At 33.4% G+C, this 21,951-nt stretch overlaps 1 protein-coding gene across 3 annotated transcripts in view; it reads right to left on the bottom strand.

The window, feature by feature from the left end:
* HFM1 (helicase for meiosis 1) overlaps positions 1–21,951 on the bottom strand; it is a 104,638-nt gene that overhangs the window by 53,704 nt on the left and 28,983 nt on the right. For all 3 annotated transcript variants that reach the window (XM_046645131.1, XM_046645130.1, XM_046645129.1), the window contains exons 7-20: positions 18,053–18,123; positions 17,459–17,591; positions 16,660–16,811; positions 16,021–16,098; positions 15,427–15,585; positions 12,267–12,467; positions 12,095–12,183; positions 7,383–7,426; positions 7,174–7,275; positions 6,623–6,768; positions 5,345–5,439; positions 4,300–4,433; positions 3,457–3,504; positions 588–668 (exon numbers count right to left, since the gene is read on the bottom strand). In XM_046645131.1, the coding sequence (XP_046501087.1) occupies positions 588–668; positions 3,457–3,504; positions 4,300–4,433; positions 5,345–5,439; positions 6,623–6,768; positions 7,174–7,275; positions 7,383–7,426; positions 12,095–12,183; positions 12,267–12,467; positions 15,427–15,585; positions 16,021–16,098; positions 16,660–16,811; positions 17,459–17,591; positions 18,053–18,123 (1,533 nt within the window). The remainder of the gene's footprint in view (positions 1–587; positions 669–3,456; positions 3,505–4,299; positions 4,434–5,344; positions 5,440–6,622; positions 6,769–7,173; positions 7,276–7,382; positions 7,427–12,094; positions 12,184–12,266; positions 12,468–15,426; positions 15,586–16,020; positions 16,099–16,659; positions 16,812–17,458; positions 17,592–18,052; positions 18,124–21,951) is intronic.

Here is a 21,951-nt window from a genome sequence, read left to right on the forward strand (position 1 = left end):
TTTTTTAAAAAAACTTTTCTATACTTCCCAACTTTTATTCAGTAAAGTACTCTTTCTTAAAAGGATTAATTTAGAATAATGAAGTCAATATTTTCCCCCAAGAAACTTTCAATCAAGAGTGCTAAAAACTACAAAACATTCTTTCTCTTTTCTATTATACTCTAAATAGAATGAAAAAGAGAGGGAAGGAGTAAGGGAGAGTGAGATGGAGGGAAGGAGAGAGAGAGAAAGAGAAAAGGAGCCTAAGTAACCATCCAGATAATCAATCTGAATAATTAAGAAGTGGCAAAAGAATATCCACAAGAGTTATAAGAGGTTTGAAGCAACCCGGAAATTTGAGCATTTCAATCTTCTGCTAAAAGTCACTTAGATTTGGTGAAGACAAATTCTATGCCTATCAAAAAGAAGTTCTATGATTTTATAAATAGGACTGCTGTATAAATTTATCTTGCTAATAATGTTGATACCCTCTTGAGAACTGATATCACAATTTAATTTTACCATTATCTAAATTTTAGTAGAAAAAATTTTTTTATTTAGTCTTAAATAAGCAACCGTTAAACTTAGTAACAAGGATGGAAAATTACCAGTTGGTTTGAAATTAACATCTTCATCCATTTTTATCAAGTCCAGAGATGATAAGTCATTCAGATTCTTCAAACATAATTCTGTTCAATTAGAGAATACATCTTTATTTTAGTAAAATAAGGAAGAAGCAGAAAACAGTATTTATTATTAAATATGCTAAAGTTGTGTTTCTGTGTACATAATTGCTCTAGGAAGAACTGTAGTCCCTACTTAAGTGGTAAGAAAAAACTCATTTAAATAAAAGAACCCAACCAAATGCTAAAAAGATTTTCTAATAATAATAACACAAATAATAAAAATAATACTCAGTAAGTGATAAAATAACATTTGCAACTTGGAGCTTTTAAAATGATATATTTGTATTACCTCATTTAATTCTCAAAATAACACAATAAGGTAGGTATTAATATTATTTCATATACAAATTAGGAAACAAAATAGAGAGGCTAAGTAAGTTGCTCCTGGTTTAAGTAACCACTTTGCTATGTGACTTTCAACATGGAAGTGGTTTTCTTTTTCTTTTCTTTTTTTTTTTTTAACTTTTATCAAAGATATATATATATAAAAAGTATAAAGAGTCAAATAGTTCTACAAAGATTGTGCCAAAAACACTAGTCTTTCCCCTCCTCCGAGTTTGCCACTCTCTTGCCACTTAAGACTATTTTAGCTGATGCATTTAGCATTTACTCCAGCATCTCTGAATATGCCACTATTGCTACCTAGGAACCTCTGACTAGGAAGCAGTGCAGGTTCACTCTCACTGATTGATGGGGATAAGAGCAATTGTAGTAGCCTGCTGCTTACAGTGCTCTCTCTGTTCTGTGCCATAAAGCCAGGAGACTGGAAGTAGTTCAGAGCAGAGAGTGAGAATATCACAATCTGTTCAATCTCAGAGTAGTCGCTCACAAACACACAGTCCTTAGAAGGCAAGGTTCTTTGGGAAATAATTTAGTTTAAGCAACACTGCTTAGGCAGCTTGACATTTTTAAGTGTGTGGTTAAGTAATGCTTTTGAAGTCTTTGCTAATTTTCTTAATTACTCACTATTAAGTGAACATTCAGTAAGTTAATCAGTCGAAGAAGAATGATTACTACATGCTGAGCACTATTCTAAGTTTTAGGTTCACAGTAGTGAGCAAGACAAGGGTCACCCTCTATAGAACTAATATTTTACTGAAGAAAGCAATCAATATACAAATAAAAAGTAAATCATATAGTTTTAGGTATTAAAAGGTGCTATGAAGAAAAATAAAGTTGAGAAAGAACCTAAAGAATGATAGTTTTTTAAGTTTTTAACTAAAGCTTATGTGTATTTCTGATATAAAGCTACATAATTTCTGATATAAAGTAAGGATACAGTCATCCTAATTTTCAACATAAACACATCACCTTTTCCCAGAACAGGAAAACAGCAATAACAACATGGAAATCATTTTGCCTTCCTCTCTGTAAAGATGGGTTTAAATAAGGTAGCCCAGGAAGGTCTCTCTGAGGAGTTGATATGTGAACAAAGACCTGGATGATATGAAGGTGCAGGCCATGTAAAAATATGTGAGAAGTGTTCCAAGAATAAAGAACAGAGAACACAATGACCTGAAGTGGGAGCAAGCTTGGTGTGTTTAGGGAATAGCAAAAGGGCCAGTCTGGAGAGAGTGGAATAAAAGAGAGAGAAAGTGATAAGAGATGAAGTCAGAGAAATAGGCAGGGAAATATCAAGTCAGGGAGAACTTGGTGGGCTCTGGTGAAAGTCTGCATTTTATTCTAAGAGCGATGTGGTAGCTATTGGAGGACACTGAGCAAGAAAGGATAACCAAATTTAGGAAACAGCATATTTTATGCTAACGACCTTTCCTAAGAGCCTTAAGGCAGACCTCCAAGGATACCAAAACATTACGTTCAGTTATACAATAAATTTGGCTGTTCTTCATATGCAAAACTTAGCTACCCTATAACGACGGAAGATAAGGCAAACATGAACTGTGATCCTCCTAATTTAACAAAAATTAAATCATTACAGTTATCAGAATATAGCAAGATATCTCATGAACTGTCTGATTTATTGTGTGTATTTGATCATTATAATCAAAATATATGCTTTAAAAACTCTAATACAAAATTGGTCAATAAATAAAGGATAATACAACTATTTTATAGATCTGTTTCTCAATAGCAGCATATATGGTATTGCTTATCACCATGTTTCAACAACATATTTACTCTTTAAGCAAGACAATTTTACCACTTTATCCTTATCTCTGCATTTTTATTTGCCATATGTGTATATCCAAGTAGAGAACAAATTAAAATTGGCTAAACATTTTTAGTGGATCTAACATTTTTTCTTTTACTGGAAGAGAGTGTCAAAACAATGAAGAGGGAACAATTTCTAATTCTAACAAATGCTCAACAATCTTTTGATATTTTAAAAGATAGGTAATGAAATACTGAGTGTTAAATAAAAAATAAAGCTGAGGTTTGACAGGAATACATCATTAGCACAGATTAGGATAAGAACCCCATAATCAAGTTAGGCTTATATTTTCAAATAAAATTTAACTAGGAAATAATTAATATGTGGCAACATTTTGAAAGACCAGGGTCATTTTAAAAATAAAAACAAATAAACTGAGTTAATATATTAGACAAAGGAAGATATTCTGATAGAATTAATAAACAGATTAATTTGGAAAAAAAGTACATGTGCCAACCTCTATTTACATGTGAAAAAGAAATAATTCTATATTTTTTCTGCCAACAAAAGGTTACTTTCTAAAAAATAATTCACAAAAGAGTATTCTTACTTTCACAATAACTGACCTTTTTCATTAAATTTATAGAATATAATTTTTTAGAAGGAAATGTGTCTAACCTTGTAATTTTGCTTCGATTCCATCTTTGTTCAATCCAGATGCAAAACCTGAATAAGTTATGAAAAATTATAAAAAGTAAAATAGAATAGACTTCATTCATCTTTATAGGTTCAGTTTATACCCAAGCTACCTAGAAAAAGAGTAGTCTAATTAAATCTTAAATAGGAAAATAGCTTAATAAATTAAAACAAGGCTTAAACATCTACAGAAAATAACCACTGTTGCAAAATCCTTTTGATATCAATTGGCCTTTCCTCATTTTACTGTATAACAGTGAGCAGGAATACTGTATTTTTCCCCCCTTGGAGAGCTGAAAGTTTTGAACCTGTGTGCATTAGAATGGCATTTCAACAAGTCAGGTTATAACTGGATTTTAAGCAATCCCAAGGATTTTTATTTTATAACCCACACCACACAAAAGAAGCCTCTAGAAGCAACATAACCAGATGTGCGTTAGCTTTAGAAGCAAGATAACAATTCTAGCAGTAATAGTAGTAGTATATTCTTTGATGTGAACGCCAGTTCACACAAAATTCAAGGCTTTTTTTTTCACTTGAACTTATTTTAAATAATTTTAGGCATTTTTGTTATTTTTGAGTTAAATATTTTTGTAAAAGGTGTATTTTTAATAGTGCTGATTTTAAACCTTACTGAAAAGCTAAAATTTAAAAAGATAAAGATTTCTCACATTTGTCTACTCTTGCCTCTAAATGTATTTGTGAAAGTTGTTACTTTTGTTCATTACATATTAGTTTCTTTAATCCACTCTGTTATCTATTAGTATAAATAAAGGCCCAAATGGCTTGACAAAATTACTACTTTTCCAAATCAAAGTAACAAACCATAATGAGATGGATTTTTCAAGGCTCTAATATAAAGCAAGGTTGATCGTATCCATTCCAAAGCAATATTCACATCTGTGATGGTATGCAATACTATTTCTGCATTTAAATGCTCAATAAGATGTCTGTGCAAACTAATGGAAAAAAAATTCGCATTAGTATATGTATTTCAATGTCATAACTCTTACTTTTTTAAAGGTCGATAATATTTTCAATAATTCAATAATGTAAGTGAATATAAATGAATAATATACTTATTGCTACTTTAATAATTCATGAAAGATAACAATTTTTAAAAATCTAAGAGAAGGGGCCAGCCTGGTGGCATAGCGGTTGAGTTTGCACGCTCTACTTCAATGGCCCAGGGTTCGCGCATTTGAATCCTGGGCATGGACCTACATGCTGCTCATGAGGCCACGCTGTGGCATCCCACATACAAAACAGAGGAAGACTGGCACAGATGTTAGCTCAGGGACAATCTTCCTCAAGCAAAAAAGAGGAAGATTGGCAACAGATGTTAGCTCAGGGCAAATCTTCCTCATCAAAAAAAAATAGAGAGATGTATATATATATACACACACATATAAGAAAACCATAGTAAGTCAGTACAACTTTTAAAAAGAGTACAGATTTCTCTCTACTCCATGGCTCTAGAAGATATTATTGCTTTAAAAAAGGGTGGGGAGTGAATTATATCCTATTTTCTCCAAGAGTATTATAATCAAATACTTTACTAAAAGGTTTCAGATTGCCTCTCTATCACTAAACAAATTTTTAAAAATGTAAAGAGATGTACTAATTTGGCCTTTTATAACAAGGATACATGCTACCATATGCAAAGAAACACAGCCGAATAAAAATATTACATTGTCTTTTTTTTAACTACTAAATTTCTTGAAAGGACACAAATTTTCTAATTAAGATTATCGAAAAGTTTTAAGAAAATGGCTTTAGAAAATCCCCTAACCAAATTTCCTCTTAATATACTAAAAGAAAAAATATAGGCCATATTAATATCATCTTTTTGGAATATTTTCTGTATTACCTGCTTTCTACAGTGTCACTACAAGCTAACATCTGAATATACTTCTCTTTTGTACTCAACCGAGTCATAATAACTGCAGTAGCTGTAGTGTCAAACTGGAAAAAAACACACAGAGGGAAATTTAGTAAAGAGGGGCACATGTTGATACCAGTTCTCTTCAATAACTCAAGACCTTAATTTTATATTAAATAGTCCCCTCTCTTAAACAACAGGTCAAAAAGGCTTTAAAAATGCTTCTGAATTTGAATGTTAACTGAAAATTTAATTTAAAATCCTTCCAGGGGCTGCCGGCCTGGTGGCGCAGCAGTTAAGTGTGCACTTTCTACTTCGGCGGCCCAGGGTTCGCCGGTTCAGATCCCCAGCGCAGACAGGGCACCGCTTGGCAAACCATGCTGTGGTGGGCATCCCACATAGTAAGTAGAGGAAGATAGGCATGGATGTTAGCTCAGGGCCAGTCTTCCTCAGCAAAAAGAGAGAGGAGGATTGACAGCAGATGTTAGTTCGGGGCTAATCTTCCTCAAAAAAAAAAAATAAATAAATAAATAAAATAAAATCTTTCCAAGAGCACAGATGTAAAAAACATCATTTTGCTTTCAATATAACATAATTTTGGCAGTGTAAAATCAAAACAAACTTAAGTAACTGGATAAAAGCTGTAAGATTTGGTGTAGTTTACGTACAATCTGATTTATCCTATAAAAATTATGGATTCACTTAACATAATATTTTGACATTCTTTGAAAAGATATTTTTCCTAAATGTTCCCTTAGTACTTATACTAATGACATCTTTATCCAAGTATTTGTCAGAGTAGGCCACGTTCTATAATATGTATGAGCTGATTTTTAACTGTCAAAATACCTGGGGACCACTAAAGGTATTTTGTGCTAGGATCCAGGAATCCTACATGTTCTGCAATGCATGACAGTCCTACACAATGAAAAACTGTCCCATCCAAAATTGCCAATAGCATCCCCATTCAGAATAAAAAAAAAAACAAAACAAAAACAAAAAAACTCAAAACCAAAAAAACCTTTAACAGTGTACACATTCATAAACCCAACCATTCATCAACCAATGTGAGCTCAGTGGGAGATGGGGAGTATGTCCCCTTTGGCAAGACTTGTTTTACTTCTATTCCTCCATTAAAGTCAATTTTCTCAGTTACATTTATTTCTAAACCTAGTCTAAAGTTTAACAAAAAATATATAAAAAGAGTTTTTTGTTTTCTACCTTGTTTTTAAAATAAGTTACAAAAAGTAAAATACTGTCACTTACTTGAGGTCGACCAGCTCTACCAATCATCTGAAGAATATCTGTTTCACTGTATTCTTCGAACATTCCTCCAGCATAATGCATTGTAGATTTTATAACTACTAGGTGAGCAGGCAAATTTACTCCCATAGCTAAAGTACTGGTAGTAACTGCATCAGATGAAGGAATATTACTTTCAAGCCATATAGCGTTATTGCTTCAGGTAGACATTTTCTTATAAAAGATATATTCTTATAAATGTAGTAAAAACTCATATATAGGGAATTTAGAGAAAAAAAGAATAAAGGAACATTTCCATGTAAAATAACACATCTTAAAACCAAAAAACTACAAATTCTTACTTTTCAAATTGCACTATGTTCAGTAACATGATAAAGAACTAAAACTGTCAAAAAGTTTACTGTAGCATATATATATATATATATATACACTGTAGTTACACAATTTTAGATTCTTTGAAGAAAAGTAGAAATAAGTAAGAATACTTGAGCTTTTTTTCCTCTTAAAAATAATTTTCCAAAATATCTTAATATTCATAAGAATGTTTTACTTACAAAGAACTGGTAGATCTCCAACAGTAAAAGCTCCTTCAACTACTTTTCTATCTGACAGTTCCATACCAGCATGATGATAAGCAACACCATGTATTAAGATATCTACAACAGAAATATATCATCTGCTATGTACTGTTAATATTTCATCAATAATTGACTCCTTTTATCTATAGCTGAAAATGCTATTCAAAAATTAGCTCTAAACCTACCTCTCAGTTTTGAATCTCTTATGGAATGTGCATACTTCTGTAACCTATTTAAAAATACCATAAAATTACTGAGAGTTTTTCTGATTAACATCAAAAAATTCTTATTTTATTAATTATTTTGAAGCTTACAGATAAAATATTTTCACAATATCATTATTTGAAAACCATCTTCAAGAAGTAAAGTATATCAAACTTTCAAACTCAGAAGTCTCTAATTTTACAACTCAGCAAAAAAATAAATAATCCAACTAAAAACTGGGCAAAGGACCTGAATAGATATCTGCACTCCCATGTTCCCTGCAGCATTGTTCACAATAGCCAAGGTATGGAAACGACCTAACTGTCCATCGAGACAGGTCTAGATAAAGACCATGTGGTATATATACAATGGAATATTATTCAGTCTTAGAAAAGAAGGTAATTCTGCCTTTCATGAAAACATAGAGGAACCTGGAGGGCATTATGGAAGTGAAATTGGCCATACAGAGAAAGACAAATACAGCGTGGTATCACTTACACATGGAATTTTTTTTAAAAAAAAGGTCAAACTCACAGAAACAGTAGAAAAGTGAAGTGGTTGCAAGGGGCTGAGGCTGAGGATAGGGGGAAGTAGGGAGAGGTTGGTAAAAGAGTACAAACTTAAAAAAAAAAGTTCTTTATTTACTAGCTGTAACATCGAAGCTCACTTTTAAACCAGAAATTTGGAAAACTCGCTTTCCACAGGAAAAAAAACTTTATAAATGTTTATGTTCATTAGTCAGAACACACGCCTACTCCCATAATTTGCCTGAAAAATATTTACAAGGAATAACAATTTTTAAACCTCTACTATATCACTAGTAAGTAAACCAAAAAAGATGGAAATAAGAGAAGTTGCCTATTGTGTTCTGAGGTATGGTACTGAAAGAAAACTGGGTTAGGTTAAAAGAGAAGAGGAAGTTAAGAGAGTTTCTTGACTATTTGAAAAGGAATTCTGGGTACTTTGAAAGATTTTGGGTTGGTAGGTCCGTTCTTAATTATGTCTAAGAACCTCCAAATTTGTGTTTTTCCATTTCCTTGTTGCAGATATGACAGTATCAGGCATTATTTAATATAACATTCACTTTTTTTTTTAAGGATTTATAATGTAATGAAAACAAGGCAAGAGGAAAGGACATGTTAGTGTTAAGCACAAATTCTGTGCTACGCACTTTTAGATGCCTTTGAAATGTTGCCTTATCTAATTCTCACAATTGTATGGTGAGATAGACAGTTGATTTCCAAATATCCAACCCTGATTAAGATTGAAGCTGAGAGAAGCTAAGTAATGTGTCCAATGGTACACAGCTAGTAAAAGTGGCAGCACTACAATTCAAATCTGGGTCTCTAACTTCCTGCTGTTTCTAATAACAGCATTTTACTCCTGAAGAAACAGGAATAAAAAAGGAGCGTAAAGAAAGAAAAGAAGAGGGACAAAGAGTGAAGAAAGAAGAGAATCAAAGGAGAGAAATTTTCCTTGAGTAACTAGGTAAGAGTAGGAAATGAGAAAAGAAATTATGATAGACACCTCTGTGTAAAAAAATGATTATCTGAAACAAGATTAGCTCATTTGTATGCAGCAGAGAACAGGGGAAAACGGAGAGGATGGAATGGATATTAGTTTTAAGAGTACTTATATGTTATCTATTTCAGTTCCTTGCTTATATAGATAGGTTCAGCTCAAAAATGCTAATTAAGTATTCACATAGAAGGCTATATAGTTATTCTATGTGAATGACGCCACTATTGCCCTAAGAATTCTCCAAGTTTTTAAAAATTTCCTTCAGAGTTAGTCTATGAGCAAGAAAATAGGTCTTATTACTTAATAGCCACATCTCTTTCTGACTACAGGTCACATGGCCCAACTTGATCAACTAGTTTATTCACCCAACAAGTAGAAAGCTCCAAATTACTCATAGCTACTTATAGCCTCTTTACTCTATACTCACAATTTTTTTTAATTCCAGTTTTACCTTTACTCTATCACTAGTTTTATAGTGAGCTGGTCAATCTGTTTTTGAAACACCATCTTTATTAAAAACATTTAGAAAATTAAAAATCAAGAATGTTATAAAACCAAGTGCAGCTAGTATGAAAACTATCAATGATGCCAGCAAAATGACCTAATGGATGCATACATTCTCCCAACATGCTTGCTCACTGGCCACAAATAGCCAGGGAGTCTTCTTGATTAAAACCAGTGTCTCAGGAAGCATTCTTACTGTGAGACTACACCAATTAACTCCCGAAAGTTAACTAAGAAATGTCAAAATCTAGAAGTATTCTGTTATTTAAATGCATGATACAACAGAAAAATTATTTAATAAAAAGCTAAAAAGACCAGAGTACAAATAAGTTTGGCATGTTAGACACGTTTAGAAACCTTAGTAACAGAATCTGGGGCTTGATGGGCAAAAATAAGTCTTGTAGGAGTTGCTAGAATGAGACTGGTTCAAGAGGAACTGACATAAGCAGAGTCTCTTTCCCTAGACTACACCAACCAAAAACGGCACTCCATTCCTTTTCACTTACGCTTTTCTCAGGGAATGAAGCAAAAGCAGAACATACAAATGAGATTCTATTCAACCATTTATTGTTCCTAGTAAAAGACTGACTGCAATATATGATAAATATTCTCTGGAGTATAAAACAAAGAGGTGGGTAGAAAGAAATTTATGCTATTGTTATCTTGTTAGCATTAATTTCACTTTCTCCCTTTCTGTTTACATTTCAGACCTCATCTACTTTGAGTGGATGAAATCCATCTTTTTAATGGATAGAAAGCCAAAGAATGTCAGAAAACTAAATTGGTATCTTCTAGGTTTAGTACACATCCTTGGTTGACAAAGTGACCGGAGGAGGAAGTCACAGGATAGACTGATAATTGGAAAGCTGATCTGACCGAAAGCAGAGAAAAGTACTTCCCCAACCCCTTACAAAATGAGTCAGAAAATTCAGTATCTGCTCATATCCACATGTAATTATTCAATCCAATTTTAGTCTGAGGTCTACCACTAAATATGTTTATTGATTCCCAAAAGTTGTTATTAATAATAATAAGCTAACATTCATTAAGTAGTAAAAAGTGCTGGCACTCTGCTGAGACCTGCCAAGACGGAATGGTAAGTAAGATGACCATAAGTCTTCCTCTCCTCAAGAACTTTACAATCTAATGAATAAAATGGATATTAAAATAACAATTAAACAAAGGAGTATTTATTACAATTATAATAAGGGCTATGAAATAAAAGTGCCGGGTACCTATAAAAGTAACTAAGGGGAAACTGAGGACCATGAAAAACTTTCCAAGAAGCTGACATTAAAGGTGAGATTTGATGGAGGAATAAGAGTTAGGTAAAAACCATTCCAGGCAAAGAAAACATGATGCAGGAAAGCCCTTTATAGGGTGACAGTTGATATGTTCTCAGAACAGAGAGGCCAGTATGGCTTGACTATAGTGAGTAAAGGCGTAGCATGGTCATGATGAGTCTGCAGAATTAGCTAGACATTCTATTATACAGGGTGTTGCAGGCCTTATTAAGGATTTAGGATTTTATCCTAAAGACAACAAGAAACTATTAAAGGGTTATAAACAAATGTGAACCCAATAAAATAATTAAAAGAAACTATTAAAGGGTTTTAGGCAGAAAACTGACATATTTAGATTTGTAATTTTACACAATCACACTGCTAACTAGATAAAGTGGGATAAGAGTATATGTATGGTCATCAGATAAAAGGCAAGAGATTAATAGTGACTTGAACTAGGGAGGTGGCAGTGCTGAAGGAGATAAAAGGATATACTTGAGATATATTTAGAAGTAAGACTAAACAGGAGTTGGTAATTTATTGCCTATGGAGAGGAATGTGAGAGAGATATCAGTGATAGGTTTCTGCCATAAGAAACCAGAGCGATGATGTATAATTAAGATGGGGAACACTAAAGGAGGAGCTGGTTTGAGAGAAAGAACCAAGATTCTATTTTGGACATACTGAGTTTGAGATGCCCATAGATAAACAGTTGGCGATGTCAATTAGACAGATGGACTATAGACCTAGAGCTCAGAATGGAGGTCTGGGTTGGAGGTATAAATTTAGGAATTCACAGACATATACAAATATACATGTAGATAATATTCTTTGAACCCATGTGCTAGATACAAATACCTAGGAGAATGGAATTAGAAAGAACAAACCTTGCATAGAACCCCTAGAATGTTAACATTTAAGAGCTGGGTAGAAGAGGTGAAAAGGGGACTGGGAATGAGCAGCCAGCAAAGTAGGAAGAAACTTGGTAAGGGATGATGATGGAAGCACAGAGTCCAGAGTTTTTAAATAAGGTGGCAGTGGTCAAATGTGTTAGAGGCTCCTGAGGGATCAATTAGCAAGATCAGCTTTAGTGATAGATTATAACAGATGCTGGATTGAAAGTGGGTTAAAAAAATGAAGGCAGCAATATGAATAACCTTTAAAGAAATATGGCTGTGAAATGAAGACAGGATCATAGTTGCATTAAGATTCATTATCTCACTTAATCCTTCAAATTACTATTATCCTTATTTTGCAGATGAGGAAACTGAGGCTTGGCGAGGTCAAGTAACTTAAAAAGGTTAAGGAAGGAACCTGGTTTTCTCATCTTACCTAGAAGATCCTTAAAAGTCTTTCTACCTTCACGAATAAATGAAAAAATATACCTCTGTTTCTGTTCCACAGTCATAATAAATTTCGCATCTTTCACAAGAACAGAAGCAGCCTGTTGCACACCTTTCCTTGTTGCACAAAACTGAAAATGAATGAATAATATTTGTATTAATCATATTAAAAACTGAACATTACACTAAAAAATAAGCAACCAATAATCCATACCACAAGTGTAGGTTTCTGATCAGAGTATGTTTGTATAACAGTGGAGATTTTGTAGTTGAGGCTTAAATCAAACTTAAATTCAGTTTGGTTACTAGTGCAGGGAAATCCAAGGACCACTTTCCGAAGTTTAACAGGTCTGTGTCTCTCATCCATTTTAAGACATACAGCAGGTCTTGTATCATCTGAAAGCCATTCTGCAATCTTTACATAACACAAATATATACATTAAAAGTTTTTTCTAGTAAAGTTTACGGCTAAAAATAGCCCAATTTATAGACTACTTTAAAGTCAAGACATAAAAATATTCAATGAAGTACCATAATCTCCCCTTATCTGAGGGGGATTTGTTCCAAGACCCCCAGTGGATGTCTGAAACCACAGATAGTACGAAATCGTATATATACTATGTTTTTTCCTATACATATATACCTATAATAAAGTTTAATGTATAAATTAGGCATAGTAAGAGATTAACAATAATAAAATAGAACAATAACAGTAATAAAATAATATAGTTACAAAATAACAATATACTGTAATAAAAGTTCTTAGCCACCTCAGCATACAATTTTTTTTCTTATTAAATCAAGAACATTCACCTTTTCCCTTAAAGGAAGCATTTTATGGCTTCTCTTTGGCATATCCGAATTATCAGCATCACTATTCTCATGCTTTGGGGCCGTTACTAAACAAAATAAGGGTTACTTGATCACAAGCACTGCTATACTGCTACAGTTGATCTAATAACTGAGATGGCTACTAAGTGACTAATGGTGGGCAGCGTATACAGCATGGATACGCTGAACAAAGGGATGATTCACATCCCAGGAGGGACGGAGCGAAAGGGTGTGAGAGTTCATCATGCTACTCAGAACGGCACATAATTTAAAACTTATGAATTGTTTATTTCTGGAATTTCCTATTTAATATTTTTGAACTGAGGTTGACTGTGAGTAAGGGAAACTGCAGAAAATTAAACAACAGATAAGGGGGAGACTACTGTAGTCTTTTTCAATATTACATATTACATTGACACTGTTCTATTGATACATTGGTAAATAATGTCAACAGCAATATTTCAAGGTTATACCCACTTTTCACCTTGGTAAACTTCCAATTAATTATTCTTATTTTGTTTTATTTTCCTTTTTAAGAGTCCAAAGTAAAATTAAAGTTGATCTTAGCAGAGAAATTGAATTTCTCACTATCATTGTAATTTCTTTGCTATTTTTCAGAACCATGCCTAGAGATGGCTAACACTTCTTTTGTGTTGTCCTAAATACTGCCTGAAGAGTACCAAGAATGGTTGGCTTAGATTGGCAAGGGTTGACAATCCTTCAACAAAAAATAAACACTTGAGAGATGGCAGTGCCAAAAGCACATTTCAGACTCAATGCCAGAGTCACTAGTTAATTTCTGAACTTGTGATGAGCAATCTTTACCTTCCCATAGCCTGGTTAGTAATCAGGCTTTATGCCCTGCTATGAAACTGACCAACGCTTTGACAGGAAGATGGATTGATAAGTTTCTACTTGCACAGGAAGGAAATAACAAAACATTTTCAATGCTATCATGGGTAGGGATGAGATCACACAAGAACGTACAGTTTGAGATGAGCAAAAGGCGTAGGATGACCTTAATTTAGGGGAAAACTGAAGAAAGAGAGACAGAGAAACAGCACTCACAAAAGTAGTCATTATCACAGAGGATGAGAGTTTCAAGAATTACAGGGTGTTAATATTTAATAATTACTTACAAATCAATCAAAAAAGTTTAGTATCCCAATGTGAAAAAAGGGTAAAGGACATGACCTGGTAAGTTGCAAAAAAAGAACTTAAAGAAATTGATAGATACATTAAAAATATTTACTTTAGTAGAAATCAAAACAAAATTTTAAAATATACCATTTTACACAAGAAATTTGACAACTATTTAAAAGTAATAATAACAATAATAATTTCATTATTATACTATCCAGTGTTAGAATACAGAGAAACGGCTGATGGCAGAAGTATAAATGAATATAACATTTATTGAAAGCACTGTGTCCTTAGAGTTTAATATATCCTTTGACTCAGTTATTCTACTCTAGAAATCCATCCTATGGAAAGAATCGTGATGTTTTCAAAGATACGTTAATTTCAGTACTATTTACAAAAGCAAAAAATGGAAATAATCTCCTGTCATTAAGGTATTAAATAAATTCCAATAAAACAACAAAAACTATTAAAGAATATTTAATAACATGGAAATGTTTGTAGGTGACATGCAAGCCATAAAAGTGTATGTACGTTATGATTCCATCTACACATCTGGAAAGACAAACACTGGATTTTTGTTGTTTACATATACTTTAAAATTTTCTCTATTATTCTTGAATATGAACAAGTTGCCATTTTAAGAAGAGAAAAATGATTAATTGTGCCAAATTAAAGATAAAGCCAAAATTTTCCATTGGATTAGACAATATAGCAGTTATCTGTGAAAACAATTTCTAAGAAGTAATAGGGGAAAAAAGTCATATCATAGTAGGCTGAGAAGTAAATAGGAGTTAGAAAATAGAGTAACACTGTACTATTTTTCAAGTTTGCCAAAAAATTGAAGAAAAAATTAGGACATATTCATTATATAAAGTATAATACTGCATACAATTACTTCTTTACATGTCCATGTACACCATTAACCATGAGATCTTCCTCAAAGGCAGGGTCTATACGTTCCATTTTTGCATCTATCATTAGTGCTTACCATAATGCAAGGCACAAAGAACTGAGGGAGGAGGGTGGTAATCATCTAACTACTTTTATTCTCCATCATACTTTGCCATAAAACTAGAGCCAGCTGGTTACAATAATCATAACATATTATTAGTCAAGTTATTATGAGGCAACTGAAACCCATAAAACTAAGACTTTTAGATACTAGCAAACAACAAACTTGCACCAAAAATGTTTTATTAAACCCCATCAACCAAATTTTATGGCATTAATATTGCCATACCTATGAAATCTAACCATAACTTTCTACAACATACTTTCCTATTAAATTGGTTAGACGATTTACAGCAAAAAAAAAAAAATCCTCACTTTTCTCTAACATTGAAATAACTAAATTATTTCACTAGTCATAATAAATCTGATAGACTAAAATTCTAACTTACATCCTCAGCATTTGGAATTGTTGCAGATACAGCTACAAATCTCATTGGAATAATACTGCTGGTATTTTCTAAAGTATGAGACAAAGACTGCACAGTTTTCATTCTACTGACTACAACTTCAAGAGTTGGTCCACGATTTTCATCTTTTACAATATGCACCTAAGAAAGAAATCAAAAAAAGAATCATTAGCTATAAAAATAAAAATCTAATCAATTAAAATGTGCAGGCCAGCCCTGGTGTCCTAATGGTTAAGTTTGGCACACTAAACTTTGGCAGCCTGGGTTTGGTTCCTGGGTACGGACCTACACCACTCATCTACCTACCTACACATAGTTGCCATGCTGTGGTGGTGGCTCACATACAAAAAGGGGGAAATTGGCAGCAGATATTAGCTCAAGGAGAATCTTTCTCAGCAAAAATAAATAAATAAATAAAATGTGCAATAATATTAACACTCTTTCTTAAGAAAATAAGCATTTTTCACTTGAAGGAATAAACAAACATATAGTGTGCTTGGAAATGTCTTGTTTCTTTCCTTCTATTCTAATCATCTTTTTATGTTTATCTCTAAAAGTGAATAATATGTTCACTACCTCATCAATGAGAAACAGTCGAACCAGCTGGACCAAAGAGTTGTCTCTCCATTTCCTAGTCATGCTATCCCATTTTTCCTAGAGAAGAAATGCAAGTGGTTTAAAATGATAAGGAATTATAACAACTATTATTAGGATAACAATAAAATTTTAACACGACATGTTACAAATGGGAAATATTTTAGTTGACATCTTAAAAGTATCCTGAAAAAGATTTAACAATTAAAAAATTTTTTTAAGAATTTGACTGTCTTACAAGTGTTTAAAAAACTGAACCCTCATTTATTTTTAAGTTAAACCAAAACTACTCAAAATTATAGTTTAATTGCCCTTTTTAATCTCTACAAAGGTCCTAAACTTGGGTAAAAGAATACAAGCAATAAGTACGATTTTGAATTATTCACAATAACACATTGCCTATTCATATCTTTTGCCTATTCTTCCCATTTGGTTGTTTGTCTTTTGCTTATTGATTTGTAAGTATTCCTTATATATCCTGAACACTGGTACTTTTTATTTGTTTTTTTCCATTGCAAATATATTCTTCTACTTTGTATTTTCTTTTAACTTTTTTCCTTGGTAAAGAGAAACATATTTTCTAATAAACCAAGGAAACAATAAAGTATAAATAACACCTACTGGAGTGGTCATAATAATATGGGCATGCTGAATCTCAAATAGGTCATCCATTACTGTATCTCCTGTGAGTTCTTTACAATTCAATCCTATTGGTCCAAATTTTTCTTTCCAGTCATCGAAACGCTGACTGCACAAGGCTTTTATTGGTGCCACTATAACAATATAAGATATTTATTTTGAATGTCAGTACAATTTAAAAATTATTTTCACAAACATTAGTTAAATACACATCTAGGTGCTGCCTAATATTTATAAATTAAAAGTTAACAATATGAGCATATTATTTAGAGCTATAAAGGTAATCATCAAATAGAACTAAAAATAGAAAAAGAAGTGACTGCTCAGGGAGTTGTAACCAAGAGTGAAGAAAAGTAGGGCAGGAGATTATTGCTTTTCATCATAAGTCCTTTTGGGATAATTGATTTTTTTAATTGTGTGCATAAATTACTTGGATGAAAAATATTTTAAAAATATATACCTAAGAAAAGAGAGTAGAGGTTCCTATGGAAATTCCTAGAATTATAAAATGTTTGATTTTATTTGTTCATCTTGTCTGTCCTTTTAAAAAGAAACATGTAAAGGTCAAATTCTAAATATTACTTCTTATTTATAACTCTAGGAAAATGTGTTTTGAATTTAATGTAACAGATAAGACCAAATGTGATGTGTCTTTTTTAAAAAGCATGAAAAACCAAATAATAATTTCTAAGGCTTGAACTTGAACTTATTTCTTACTTTTGTATCAATGGCTTTTCATTATTATAATTAATTATCACTATTATAATATGTAAATACTTACTGTAAACAATTTTAATGTTCGACCATGGCAATGGTACTTCCATTAACAATCTTGTTATAGCTAGTTCAAATACTACAGTTTTCCCAGAACCAGTTGGAGCACAAATCACAAAGTTTCTATCTGTGTAAAGCAGCTAAAAAATAAAATTTAAGCAATCATGAAATATATAGAATTTTTCATTCACATTCGCAATTTGTCAGAAAATATGCCTTAGGAAGACTCTATGGAATAATAGTTCAAACATTTTTTACCTCTAAACTTATTAAAATTGTAACCATGCTCTAGATCCACCACCCTCAAAAAATAACACTATTAATAATTTACCATCTAGTTTTATTTGTCAAATATGCTAGACCTAGAAGAAAATCATTTATTCAGCTTCCAAATTTTTATAAATCTAATAAATACAAACCAACCCACATATGAAAATCACATGTAGTCACTTAACAAATATTTTTAAGCTTCTATAATGTACCAATTACTAAGAGTGGCACTGGGGACATAAAGACGAATGTGATCTAGTCCCTGCCCTTAGAGAGCACACAATCTAGTAAGAAAAGGTAGATAAGTAAGTTATTATAATAAAATACTTACATCATCAAAGGCTTTGGACTGTATATAGTTGAAATATGGAAATTCTTTGAAAATACTTCTAAATTTTGCCGCTTAGAATTACATTAAGGAGTCAAATATTTCAGAATTTTAAAAACTGGTTATTTTTAATTTAAAAATTAAGTTAAAGTAATATTAACTGACAATATTTAATGATGAGGCTTTAATATTTGTTATTTTGGCATCATAAGAAAGCACTTAACAAATAAAGTGGGAGAGACCAAGATGGTGACATAGGAAGCTTCTGAACTTCCATCTTTCCATAGATCCACAGAATATACAGCTACACACAGACAAATTCCCTCTGAGAGAAATCCCCAAACTAGCTGAGTGACTCCTACACATTGAGCAAATGAGAAAATACCCACATCGAAATGAGCAGGAAACACTGAGACAACTCTCGCCCTAAATTCCCTGGCAAGTACCACATAGTTGGGAAGAAATCCTCAACTTCCAGCTTCTCCTTGAAGAGCAAAGGGTTTGGACCAAACCTCTAGTGCCCCAACTTTGAAGGCTCCCACTCGAGGGACAGGCCCCCAAAACACCCTGTTCTGTAAGCCACTGGGGCTTCTATTCACAAGTCTCACAGGACTATACCACACAAAGAAGCAGTTTTTAGATGGGCACAGAAATGCTCCCCCACCCCAGAGGTATACATCCAGGCTCAGTGCACAGAGAGCAGGCAAAAATGCCGATCTCCAGCTTCTCCCTGGAAGGGATTTAGTGGCTTCCTGGGAGCCACTAAGAACAAAGACAGTGGCTTGGACTATCACAAAGGTTTGAGAAGCAACCAGGAGCTTGAGCCTGGCTGACTGACAATGTCTATCTCCTACATGAAACCAGTCTCTCAAGACTGGGGAGGTGCATGTTTTATTTAATGTGCAGAAACCAACAGAGAGAAGGAATCAATGAGAATGAAGAAACAAAGGAATATATTCCAAACAAAAGAACAAGATAAATCTCCAGAAACCAAACCTAATGAAACAGAGGTAAGTGGTTTACCTGACAGAGAGTTCAAAATAACACATCAAAATGCTCACTGAGGTCAGGAGAGCAATGCATGAACAAAGTGAGAATTTCAACAGTCATAGAAAATATTTAAAAAGTACCAAGCAGAAATCATAGAGCTGATGAATACAATAAGAACTGAAAAACTCAGTAGAGAGGTTCAACAGCAGAAAGATCAAGTGAAAGAAAGGATCAGTGAACTCAAAGACAGGGCAGTGAAATTAATGTAATCAGAGAAGTAAAATGAAAAAAGAATGACAAAGAGTGAAGAAGGCATAAGGGACTTATGGGACACCATCAAGAAGACTAATATACATTATAGGTGGTCCCATAAAGAGAAATCAAGAAGGAAACATTAAACTTAAATTACACATTAAACCAGATGGATCCAACAGACATACACAGAACATTCCCTCCAACAACAGCAGAATATACATTCTTCTCAAGGGCAGATGGAACATTCTCCAAGACAGATCATATGTTAGGCCATAAAACAAGTCTTAATAAATTTAAGAAGACTGAAATCACATCAAGCATTTCTCCAACCACAATGGCATGAAACTAGAAATCAATTATGAGAAGAAAACTGGAAAATTCACAAATATGTGGAGATTAAACAACATGATCCTGAACAATCATTGGATCAAAGAAGAAATCAAAAGGGAAATTCAAAACAAGTCTCGAGACAAATGAAAATGGACACAACATACCAAAACATATGGAATGCAAGAAAAGCAGTTATGGGGCTGGTGCCATAGTGTAGTGGTTAAGTTTGCGAGTTCTGCTTTGGCAGCCCGAGATTCACAGGTTCAGACCCCAGGTGCAGACCTACACATCGCTCATCAAGCCATGCTGTGGTGGCATCCCACATACAAAAAATAGAGGATGACTGGCAGAGATGTTAGCTCAGGGACGATCTTCCTCAAGCAAAAAGAGGAAGATTGGCAACAGAAGCTCAAGGCCAATCTTTCTTAACAGAAAAGAAAAGCAGTTCTAAGAGGCAAATTTATAGCAACAAATGCCTATATGAAGAAAAAAGAAAGATCACAAATAAAATACCTAACTTTATACACCTCAAGGAACTAGAAAAGGAAGAATAAAATAAGCCCAAAGTTAGCAGAATGAGTTAAAAGAGAATACAGATAGACAACTCAATGAGTTCAGGAGCTATGTCACAAAAGAGCTTGATACTATAAAGAAGAACCAATCAGAGATATTGGAGATGAAGAACACAATGGAGGAGATTAAGAAAAATCTAGAGTCTCTGAACAGTAAGGTCAATAATATGGAGGACAGAATTAGCAATTTGGAGGATAGGAATATAGAAATGCTGCAGATAGAGGAGGAGAAAGAACTAAGACTAAAAAGAAATGAAGAAACTCTCCGAGAATTATCCAACTCAATTAGGAAATGCAACATAAGGATTATAGGTATCTCAGAGGGAGAAGAGAAGGAGAAGGAGGCAGAAAGCCTGTTCAAAGAAATAATGGCTGAGAACTTTCCAAACCTGGGGAGAGAGATGGAACTCCATGTGACAGAAGCCAATAGATCTCCAAACTTTATCAATGTAAAAAGACCAACCCCAAGACATATAGTAGTGAAGCTTGCAAAAGTCAATGACAAAGAAAATACTAAGGGCAGCAAGGCAGACGAAAATAACCTACAAAGGAACCCCCATAAGGCTGTCAGCAGATTTCTCAGCAGATACCTTACAGGCTAGAAGAGAGTGGAATGATATACTCAAAACTCTGAAGGACAAAAACTTACAGCCAAGAATACTCTATCCAGCAAAAATATCCTTCAAATATGATGGAGAAATAAAAACTTTCCCAGATAAACAAAAGTTAAGGGAGTTCATTGCCACAAGACCTCCCCTACAAGAAATGCTCAGGAAGATACTCATACCTGAAAAATCAAAAAAGGGAAAGGGGTTACAAAACCTAGAGCAAAGGAGATAAGTAGAAAGACAAAATCAGAAAGTTGCAGCTCTCCATCAGAACAGGTTAGCAAAAGTTAAGTACAACATTAAAGATAAAAGGAAGGGAAACACCAAGAATAAATATAATCTTGTCATTTTAACCACAAACTCACAACACAAGAAGGAAGAGAAAAAAAAAATCTGGCAATAACAACCTAGAAGGGGAAGAGGAAAGGGATGGAACGGCTTAATCTAAGGAGATAAGAGGCTATCAGAAAATGGACTATCTCATCTACGAGATGTTTTATACAAACCACTTGGTAACCACTAAACAAATAACAAGAATAAAGACACAAATTACAAATAAGAAGAAAGTCAATATAGAAACCTATCTACCTGAATTACTAGCCCAAAAATCATGGGACGAGAAACAAAGGAAATGCAGAGAACCAGAAAACAAGTGATAAAATGGCAGCATTAGGCCCCCACATTTCAATAATCACTCTAAATGTAAATGGATTGAACTCTCCAATCAAAAGACACAGAGTGGCAGGATGGATTAAGGAACAAGACCCAACAATATGCTGCCTCCAGGAAACACACCTTAGCCCCAAAGACAAACACAGACTCAGAATGAAGGGATGGAAGATAATACTCCAAACTAATAATGAACATAAGAAAGCAGGTGTTGCCATACTTATATCACACAAAGTAGACTTCAAAGCAAAACAGACAAAGAAAGACAAAGAGTGGCAGTTTATAATGATAAAAGGGACACTCAAGCAAGACGACATAACACTTATAAATATATATGCACCCAACACAAGAGCACCAAAATTTGTAAAACAACTATTAACAAAACTAAAAGCAGACATCAACAACAATAGTAGGGGACCTCAACACCCCATTAACACCAATGGATAGATCATCCAGACAGAAAATCAACAAGGAAATT

This window comes from Equus quagga, chromosome 18, assembly GCF_021613505.1.
Source record: "Equus quagga isolate Etosha38 chromosome 18, UCLA_HA_Equagga_1.0, whole genome shotgun sequence".
NCBI lineage: Eukaryota > Metazoa > Chordata > Mammalia > Perissodactyla > Equidae > Equus > Equus quagga.